Source organism: Carlito syrichta, unplaced genomic scaffold (genome assembly GCF_000164805.1).
Source record: "Carlito syrichta isolate Samal-C Ts95f unplaced genomic scaffold, Tarsius_syrichta-2.0.1 Scaffold314713, whole genome shotgun sequence".
Lineage (NCBI taxonomy): Eukaryota > Metazoa > Chordata > Mammalia > Primates > Tarsiidae > Carlito > Carlito syrichta.
Window position 1 is genome coordinate 255521 of NW_007258809.1, and position 11238 is coordinate 266758.

At 40.6% G+C, this 11238-nt stretch overlaps 1 protein-coding gene across 10 annotated transcripts in view; it reads right to left on the reverse strand.

Moving 5' to 3' along the window:
* SRPK2 (SRSF protein kinase 2) overlaps positions 1-11238 on the reverse strand; it is a 271418-nt gene that overhangs the window by 79587 nt on the left and 180593 nt on the right. For all 10 annotated transcript variants that reach the window (XM_021719442.1, XM_021719445.1, XM_008071760.2 and 7 more), the window contains one exon: positions 9233-9387. In XM_021719442.1, coding sequence (XP_021575117.1) covers positions 9233-9387 — 155 coding nt within the window. The remainder of the gene's footprint in view (positions 1-9232; positions 9388-11238) is intronic.

Sequence of the window (11238 nt, forward strand, 5' to 3'; positions counted from 1 at the left end):
GGCATTGTATTTGTTTGTTTACTTGCCTGAATACTTTTTTAAGGATAAGAACCTGCACACATATGTTTGTTGTAGCTCTATTAACGATAGCAAAAACATGGAACCAACCGTGTTGCCCATCAAAGCTGGACTGGATTTGAAAAATGTGGTACATATACACAATGGAATATTATGCAGTCATAAAGAAGGACAAATATATGGACGGTGCAGCAACTTGGGTGGATTTGGAGTCGATCATACTCAGTGGTTTATCACAGAAACAAAGAACTGAGTTCCATATGTTCTCCCTCATAAACTGACCCTGAACAATTATAATGCTATAAAAGAAGGCGACTGGTAGCAGTGGAAAACTGTCAGGGGAGGGGGGGTGGAATTGGCAGTTGAGAGAAACCATTAGGGGAGGGAGGGGCATACCTCATCAACAAGGAGACCTGAATTGTACCCTACATCTTCATAATAAATAAATAAATAAATAAATAAGGAGGAGGGAAAAGTTCCCATAAAACATTTCGGAGAGCAATAAAGACCAAAATAAATGAACACAAATACCATGTTAATGGTATGTTAACAAACTGGAAGATTCAATGTTATCAAGGCAGTCTAAAATTTATATCTATAACTGACTTGGAATTTATATGTAAACGCAAAGGCCCAGACAAATCAACAGAATCCAGAAAGAGAAGCACAAAGCTGGAGGACTTCTACCCACTTCAAGACTTTCTGTTTAGAGCTACAGAGTGGCAATAGCGCAAGGACATACCAAGAGAGGGATGGAGAAGAGAGTCTGTACAACCACATTTATGTAGTCAACTGATTTACAAAGGCAGGCAACTCAATGGAGAAAAGTATTTTGAACAAACAGTGCTGTAACAACTAGATAAAAATATACAAAGAAATGAACTTCCACCCAGGTGCGGTGGCTTAAGCCTGTAATCCCAGAACTGAGGCGAGAGGATTACCTGAGCTCAGAGGTTCGAGACCAGCCTTAGCAGCATCGCAAGACCTGTCTCTACAATAAATTTTTAAAAATCAGCCGGACACGGTGGTACATGCCTACGTTGGTACATGCCTATGTTCCAGTTCCTTGGAAGGTTGAGGTGGACGGATCACCTGAGCCCAGCAGGTTGAGCCTGCGGTAGCCTGAGCATGCCACTGCATTCCAGCCTGGGCAACAGAGTGAGACTCAAAAAAAGAAACTTCCACTCAACCTCACCTCATACTGTTGACATTTTGGTATATTTCTTTCACTAAATATGTTTTAGAAGAGAAGGGAGGCCATACAAAGATTCTCTTTCTATTCTGCTTTCTTTCCATTTTCTGTGAGTTTTTTTAAAAATACTATCTCCAAATGGTATTGTAATTTACTTCATCACAAATTTCTCATCCTCATCTATATCAATTGGATGCTCCTAGACTACTTTTCAATCTAATCTTCTACCATTATCTTTTAGTTTCCCCATTGTTAGGAAAGCAAAAGCACCAAAAGCTTCTCAAAGACATCCTTTTCCTGCCTTCAGAGTTTAGCCTAGAAGTACCCCACTCCCTAAACAGAGTCCAAATATTCTTATCTGGCAGTGCTCCCTTTCAGTTTTCCATGTAGTCCTCTCTACTAAATACAATTGCATTCCCTTTTTTTGGAATCAGAGTCTCACGGTCAACCAGGCTACAGTGCAGTGGCATGCCTTGACCTGCTGGGCTCAGGCAATCCTTCTGCCTTAACTTTCCAAGTAGCTGGAACTACAGGCATGCGCCACCATGCCCAACTAATTTTTCTTGATTTCTTGTAGAGACGAGGTCTCACCAAGTTGCCCAGGCTGGTCTCAAATCCCTGGGCTTAGGCAATCCTCTCACCTTGGCCTTCCAAAGTGCTGGGATTACAGGCGTGAGCCTCCACACCTAGTAATCATATTCCTTTTAAGTTCTCATATACCTTCCCTTATAATTAATTAGCTACAATTATAAAGGTGAAAAAAAGACATAAGTAGCCGATTCAATCAGATACTATTCAACAAACTACACAGATTGTTCTATGTGGGTGCTAGTGAGAGAGTAGGAAATTACAAAGGCAAAGGTTATGCCCTTAAGTAATATTCCAGTGGCAAAGTCGATGAGACCATAAATTAGAAAGTAGGGCTGTTTCTCATTTACCTTTATATGCCCTGTAGTAAAATACAACACTGCACATAGGCAAGCCTCAATGAAAAAACATCATAAAATCAACTTCTACGCTATTTAAAGCATCATCAATATCCTTATCAAAGTATAACACTAATAGGGTTCATCAGGAGTCAGAATCTCTTCAGTTTCCATTAAAGAAATATAATGAAGTCTCATGTAATAAGTTCAAGAGCATCTATTGCTTCGTTCACAAAATAAGCAGGGTTTCTTTTTAAGCCTTCAAATAAGTCAAATTAAGTCAACTAATTTTATAAACACATGAAAGCATGGCAAATTAGGTATATGTGCAGCATCAGTAGTTTTAAATAAAATAATCATGAATGAATAAAAGTTATCTTTTAAAACAAGAACAGAAACTAAAAATTTCTTCTATAAAATACTTGAGCTGCATGGCAACACTTCAATAAAGAAAAACAGGTATTTTTTGTAGGGCAGGATTTTTCAATCTTACACTACTGATATTAGAAGCTGAATAACTTTTGTTATGGGGAACTGTCTTGTGCATTGTAGGATGTTTAGCAGCATCCCAGGTTCTACCCAACAGATAACAGTAGCAACCAAATGTCTCCAGACAGTCACAAATGGGCCCCTGGAGGTCAAAATCACCCCCAGAGAAGAACCACTGATGTAGGACAGCCAACATTATTGGCTATATACTACTATTACCAAGGCAGCTTTGTGTAAGGCATATTGCTGCTTTTCTTTAGGAAAAATAAAAGATCTGAAGCTGTAAAACAGCTTTCTGAGTCATAGGCTCAGAAAGAAGGGAGGGAGGGAGCAAGGAAGGGTCTGAGAACTTATATCCACCAACATTAAATTTTGAGAGCTGTAAAATTCAACCAGTTCACACTTTTCATAAATGGAAAGCAGACACACATGGGAAAATGCAATTTGTGTTCAAGAAAGAAACTTATGTGAAACATCTGATTTGTTTCAAGCGTATTTTTATATTTATATTATTTATCCCATGCTTTGAAGAAGATATTGTCCCTAAGTTTCCTCAGATACAATATGTGTGCCACTCAAATGCGTGTGATATCTAAAAATTCTGGAGTGCTATGAATGACTTTAGGAAAATTTAGGACAGAAACTAAAGATCTATATTCTGATCTGTGTGCCCTTCAGGCATGTCAACCTGCCCACGCCAACATGTCTTCTCAGATACACATGAATATCAGCACTGTCTGTCTCTCAGTTACAACTAACAGTAGAGAAACCTCTTCATTCAAACAAAAAATATCAATTGCACCGTAGATGGTTCATATACAGTGAAGTTAACAAAATTCCTTGACCACAAGTAACCTTTCAGACTAGGGAGGAGGAAATCCTAAACGAACAAAAGAGAAATGAATATGTAATTAATTACACACCATAATGAGTGCTGGGGGGACTGTGAGCAACAAGGGAGGGGTTTGATTAGGGGTTCAAACAAGGCATTTCTATGGAAACAGCATGTGCTTTCATACCAAGTCAGACCATAGATGTCTTGAAATTGACATATCCAGCCGGGCTCGGTGGCTCAGGCTGTAATCCCGCGCATTTGGGAGGCTGAGGTGAGTGGATTGCCTGAGCCCGTGGGTTCGAGACTCGCCTGGGCGGTGAGACCTCATCTCTACAATAAATCAAAAAATCAGCCGGGCGTGGTAGAGCATGCCTGTAATTCTGGCTACTCGGAAGGCTGAGGTGGAAGGATCGCCAGAGCCCAGCAGGTCGAGGCTGCGGTGGCCGGGAGCGGCCACTGCACTCCAGTCAGGGAGACAGAGTGAGACTCCAACTAAAAAAAAAAGAAAAAGAAATTGACATATCCAGAAATAATCCAAAAGGTAAACTATACAAAGGTGCTAATTTACCTAAGAATGATTTAAGAGAACTACAAAACGGGTCTGCAAAGAGTGAGTCAGTGCAGGCTGCCTGACATAAAAAAGATGTTTCTACAGTCACCCTGTAGCAGGTATGTGCTGAGAGTTCTGGAAAAACTTAGGAACATAAGGCAGTTCAAAGCAGTAATTCCCCTTACCATGAATCAGATTCACATGGAGTAAGGAGTGAAGGGTCACTTCACTTGGTTGTAGCTTTGGAGTTTTAGAAGAATGTCACATGCCAACCTTAGAATGCAGCAGATGTGAGCCCTCATGGGCAGAAAAATCACCTATCTGGTGAAATACTTGGGGTCCTTAGCCCCACTCCCAGAGATTCCAATTCAGGAGTTTATAGTACAGCCTAGAAATGTTTACCAGACATCCCTAGCAACTCTTAAAAGCCCCACAAAACTAAAATTTCCCCACAGGAGGAGGTCTGGCCATGACACAGAGGCTTTATGCTCAGACTCACAAAGTGAACATGTGTTATACAAAGTCTCCCGGAAGTATCTGTGTATAGGATGACCCTGTGCCTGACCCTAGTTATTTCCTGGGCGTGGATGGAGAATCTGAATAAATTGCACAGTTTGCTGCCACAACTCCTGCCCAGACAACTGAGCAGCAGTGACATGTGAAAAGGACAGACGGTGTTGACAGCTCTTTCTCTCCAAAGGCTAAGGAAACACCCCCCACACGAGAGGTGGTCACAGAGCTACAGGGACCAGCATTGATGGGTGCTAGCATGAAAACACAGAAGGGAACAGGAACACACAGAGAGATTAACAGAACAGAGACAGCAGACAAACACAGAACTGATATGTCTTAAGAATCTTTTATTTATCAAGTACATGCCATACTTCACATATATGCCTCACTTTAATCCTCATAAAATCTTAGGTGGTAAAATGCTGTGATTGATATATGATATGATATTATATGATATGATGTGGTGGGATGTGATGTGATATAGGATATATGATATGATATGATTGATATATGACAGAGGATATGATATATGAAAAACCAAAGCCTAGAGGAAAAGGAACTTGTCCAAGAATACAGAGCTAGGAGCCAGTTTTGAATGCAGGCTCAGACACCAGTCCATAACCCTTCTGGAGAGTCAAGATTAAGATAGGTAGGAACAAGCTGGCTATGAAGAAAGGGAAAGAAGAGTCCCACTCCAAAGAGAACACCAAGTAGACAAGAGCAATGAACAATGCGTCTGCAATATTACAACTTTAAACAGGAGACTTGTTGTTAAAATGGCTGAGGGAGATGGGCTCGGTGGCTCAGCCTGTAATCCCACGCTTTAGGAGGCTGAGGTGAGTGAACTGCCTGAGCCCACGGGTTCGAGACCTGCCTGGGCAGCTTGGCAAGACCTCATCTCTATAATAAATAAGTAAAAAAATTAGCCAGGCGTGGTAGCGCGCGCCTATAGTTCCAGCTACTTGCAAGGCTGAGGCGAAAGGATCGCTGGGAGCCCAGCAGGTCGAGGCTGCGGTGGCCGGGAGCGGCCACTGCACTCCAGTCTGGGCGACAGAGTGAGACTCCAACTCAAAAAAAAAAAAATGTGTATATATATATATATATATATATGGCTGAGGGTTTCACAAGTTTTAAACAAAGGATAACTTGTAAAAACAAAGAGATAAAGTAAAAAAGCAAAGATGCAATTTGGTTGGTCATGAATGACTAAGGAAGCTCTTGCTGAGAGACAGGATTCCTGCTGCAGCTCTTGCTGAGTGATAGGATTCCAGGTGATTTCTGCCCTTCGCACCCAAAGTATCTGTATTTCCTATGATGAACAAATAGTTCTTTTGTGAAGAGAAAAATATGGAGTATATTTTGTTGCTAAGGATGTTTTATTGCATTTCAAGAAAACTGAGAAGCAGCCAGGATGGCAGAGCCTCTCCAGGAATTAAGTAAATGAAAACAAGAACAATTCAAGTGACAAAAGACAGACAAGACACCTCAGACACCTCAGGCAAACGTACCCCATGTCTGGGAAAGTGATCCCTTCCCTTCCCCATCCTGGACAATTCAGCTCAAATCCATCAGGAAGGCCAAATGACAAAGGATGTCAGAGCATAAGCCAGATCAGGAGGAAAGAGAGGCATGGTGGGGATGGTAACTGGTGAGTCAACATATAGGGAAACCATCAATATAAGTCAATTCGATAAGGATTGGAGAGCATAGGCTCTTACTATCAGAGAAAGAAACCACAAATATGGAAAGGGAGAAAACTGGGCTGAACCTTCTGGTGTTAGAGATATCGGATCAAATAATGGATTCCAATATAGACACAGATAAATTTAGAAATAAATATAAACATAAAAGAAGCATGTACTTTTGTGTATGTGCCCCTAGCTCTTTTTGGGAAGCACCCCAAAAGTAACAAGCATACCTAATACCCAGATCTTGCTTTCTAAATACTACTGTTCACTGGAAGAAACCAGGGATCCTTGTAGAAAGAGTGGACTCCAGGGCTGAAATACAAAATGAACCTGGAATATGTTACCGTACTTGAAAGCAATGAAGTCTTCAAAGAACGATTAGGACATTTCAAAAGGACACAAAACCACTATGAAGGGGCTCCTAATAACAAATTGGGGATAATCTAAGGGATTATAAGGGAGTAAACTGATTATCGCCATGGAATAAAATAGAAATTCATGAATGAGTGAGTCCATATGAACTAGAAAGGGAGACAGCCAGGTGGAAAGGGGACAAAATAAATGTGTTGAATGAGACCTTTATGTAAAGTACTTCTCAACAAAACAGTTATCCATTACTGGGGAAAGAGTAACTGTACAGTAAAGATACCTGGAAGACATCATCTTAGTCAAGTGATGACAGTAACTCTATTGGAATAAATAAAAATGTAACACCTGCTGGGATGCAATGAGAAGAACATGGCATCATTTCTGTGGTATTACAAATTAAGAAACATTATACAAAATAACTGGCCTTCAATCTTCAAAAATGTCATGAAAGTCAAAAAATATTGAGGAACTGTTCCAAATTAGAGGACATTACAGAATCAATACAACAAAATGTAAAGTTTGATTCTGCCATGTATTCATTTCACATAAAGGACAACATTGGGCAACCAGTAAAACCTGACTGAGTCTGAGGACTGACTGATAGTAATATATCGCTGATTACTTCCTGACTTTGATGGTTATTTTGATTTTTAGAAGAATGTACTTGATTGTATGCAAAATATATTAAAGTATTCAGGGATGATAAAACCAACCAGTTCTGGGGGAATAGTTATCTCTTCTATTCATGAACAAAATATGAGAAGGCTGCAGCTCTTATTCCAGACATTCCCAATCAATTCCCTGGATTCTCTGAATGTATTTCCGTCAGTTACCTTACAAAAACCTTTACAGTCTAAGTTACAAAGTTCACAGAATAGGGCATCTGTCACATGTGATAATAACTAAAGGCACAAGTTACTTACAATCTTGGGGGTGTGTGTGTGTGTGTGTGTGTGTGTGTGTGTGTGTGTGTAAGGAGAGAACCTTCCCATCTCTAATATGCCTTACTGAGGCTGATTGTAATATGCTATACAGTTTAGAGTTTAGTGAGTGTTACCTAGAATCGACCCAGACTATGGGTTGGGATGTTCACTGTGCTGGTTTCCAAGAGGTAATAAGGACACGGGGCATGAGTGTATTGGGCACATCTCCTGACCCACATACTAACAAGATGAGAATAAGACAGATAGATGGTCTTCACTTTAGCACAGGGGAGCCTATTAGCTGAAGGAAGCAGCTCCTGAACACTGGTTCCTACAGAACAACCTAACACTTAGGGCCTTGGCAGCAAAATCAAAGACAGTAGTTAAGAAAGGCAGATTAAAAGGGAGAATGAAAAATACCTTCTTTTTTCCCTTTCCAAATTCTGTATTTTCTTCTTTTATTAGACTGTGTAAACCACTGGGTCATAATCACTACTTAGACAAATGCTAAAAAAAAATCCACATTCTCTTTGATAAGGAAAGCACTGACTCTATATGTAAGCACTGCACCTATGGAAGAACCAGACTAGGCTAGAAAATCAGTTCGTACACTTTCACAGCAGAAAAGTCTTCTCTTCTTCTTAGCAGATAACTAAAAGTATACTGGTCCTTAACCAACACAAATGACTCATATACACTAGATAATGATGACTTAATTAAGATACTACAGACCCCAAATTCACTAATGCTCTCCAGCCTGAACATGCATACATCTTCAGTCACCTATTCTAATGCTATATGGAATCTGATTTACACTTTTGAAAGTCTGTAGCAAATAAACATATTTTACCAACTGCACAAAAGCTCCGAATTTTAGGAAATTAAAATCCAAATGCACAAGTTAAGTAACAAAGAGGCAGCCGAATGAACACAGTAACTTCTCTTTTGCCTAGATTCTCAGAGTCCAGTCTACACAAAGCATGGTGTCTACATCATAGTCTTGTCAATATTCACCACACACCATCCCTGCCCTTTAGGAGTTTAACTATATGCTCTTGGTCTCCACAAAGCCACAATACATGAACACTCTATTTGAAGAGTTTCTATGTCTTCTGTGAAATCATAACTGAAAATATAATCCACTGTGTCACACAATGGCAGAACCCACATAATGTCTTTTTCGTTAAGTACAATGCCAGGAAAGGGTCTTTCTCTATAAACAAATGTGCAGGCTTTCTTTCCACAGACAATGAATGCTATGTAATCCAATGCTATACAGAGAAAGGGATGGCTCTCTTTAGCCTTAGTAGTCAGAAAACTGGAAGTCAAATACAGTGCACAACAGTTATAATTAGCTCCTCTCAGGAGCCTGGTACCTTCTACTCCCTATGGTCTTCATACATGGCTGATTATGTCCTTTATCTTTAATTGAGAGCTGCTGTATGCTGTCTTTAATCCTATCAGATTTAAATCCTTTTGAAAGTCCCTAAAGTATGTACTTACATGTGTATATATTTTGTAGCTCACATAATTTTCTCTCATATTGCTTACATTTTCTGGTATTATTCCATATTCAATAATCTAAGAATCTAAAATGATATTGACACAAGGAGGATAATTTAATAAAGACCAAGCAGTTTGGGTCACTACCTCCCCTTGTCCGTTCCCCCAACAACTTGCTGGGGGCCAGTGGGGAAGGCAGGCCAGCACTGCTATGGTCAGCACTCACCTTTGCAGTAGTCCGCAGGGTCCTCTTGCTCCTCATCATCTGATCCCAGGATTTCCTCTTCTGGCTCTGGGGGTGTGGGGTCTGGCAAAGGTGGCGGTGGTGGTGGTGGTGGAGGAGGAGGAGGAACTAAAGGAGCTTTCTGTTGAGGCTCCGGCCTGAAACAGTAGAAAGAAAATTACATTACGGACACATTTGAGCATTTCTAATATAGGAAAAAATACAACTTGTCCCATACTAAGAAGAAATGACATTTAATGTCACTTCACCCATTTTAACTGAATTCAAGCAGTGATTTAACATACAGGTCATAACAAAAGAAAACACTACCCTTATTAGCTAAGGAGTATTTTTGTAGGCATCTTTCCACTCAGAACTTCGATATTTCTTAAGTCTTGCCAATGTTATAAAATGTAAGTGAAATGAAAGCATGTCTCATGATATATAGCTTTATTAGTTACAAAACATGCCACAGAGATTATAAAAATAAAGATGCAAGCAGTCCTCAACTTATACAAGGAATTTTTTTTCAATTATTTGAAACTAAAAGGCTGGGCACAGTGGCTTAAGCCTATAATCCCAGCCCTTTGGGAGGCAGAAGTGAGAGGATTGCCTGAGTTCAGGGGTTCAAGACCAGCCTGAGCAACTTGGTGAGACCTTATCTCTACAATAAATAAATAAAAATTAGCCAGGCATGGAAGTGTGTCTTTAATTCCAGCTACTTGGAAGGCTGAGGCGGAAGGATCACCAGAGCACAGCAGGTTGATGCTGGGGTGGTTGTAAGCATGCCAGTGCACTCCAGTCTGGGCAAAGGAATGAGACAGGAAGGAAGGAAGGAAGGAAGGAAGGAAGGAAGGAAGGAAGGAAGGAAGGAGGGAAGGAGGGAGGGAAGGAGGGAGGGAAGGAGGGAGGGAAGGAGGGAAGGAGGGAGGGAAGGAGGGAAGGAAGGAGGGAAGGAAGGAGGGAAGGAAGGAAGGAAACTAAGAATTCCTTTGCCATAGAAATAGTAGCCACTGCACCCCAGTCTGGGTGACAGAGTGAGACTCCAACTCAAAATAAATAAATAAATAAAATAATCCAATTATCTATCAACCTTGCTTATCAAGAACATAGTCCAAAACTGGAAATTAAGGAAAAAACCCACTGTCAGTCAAATACAAATACAGTCCATATACTAATACAAGACTTGCAATGTTTATTTCTAATTGTCACAAAAAGGTTAAATGATGCTTAGTATACTTTTTTACAAAGGATAGGAAAACCTGTAATATAAATAAAAGTTCAAGGGCTTAAAGATATCTCATAAGCCTTGAGATATTCAAACTAATTCCCAGATACATTAAATATATTTGTACAGAAGTAAACCATTCATAACGGAATTCTATATAAATCAAGCTTTCACTTACTATAAAAGTATTTCAATTTCTTATCCCAATAAGAAAAACATGACCCTAAAGTCTCAACCTGGATGCCAGAAGCACACCTCTCCCTTAAGCTGCCCTACTAATGGGACCACGGCTACTCACCCTGAGCTGGCCACAGCTGTGTGGGTAAAAAATCAGGGTGGGAACAAATCCCTGTGGTAGAAGTAAGGGAGTCAAGAATGGTGATGGTGCTCCCCTCCCTAGAGGCAGCAACAGTTGACTGAAGTTAAGGGGGTCCCAGTTGTTAGAAGGAAGGAGAATCACAGTGGCACTGATGTGGAAAACACCCCCACACACACCACCCCCACCTGCTTGGTAAGTCTTTCTTCTAAAAGCACCTGGATTTCCTTTTGGGACACTGCTAACCAATACACAATGTAAGGCTGATTCCACATCCTTTCTCTTCTCACTGTATTACAGCCTGGGCACAAAGTCAATGCTTGTTTACTTGCTCTCTCACCCCAGAACCTTGAAAAGGTCAGGGTCACACTGGTGCAAGCTCATCCCTAGTTGCCATTAAGAGACAAGACCAGCCAGGCTCGGTGGCTCAGCCTGTAATCCCGCGCCTTTGGGAGGCTGAGGTGA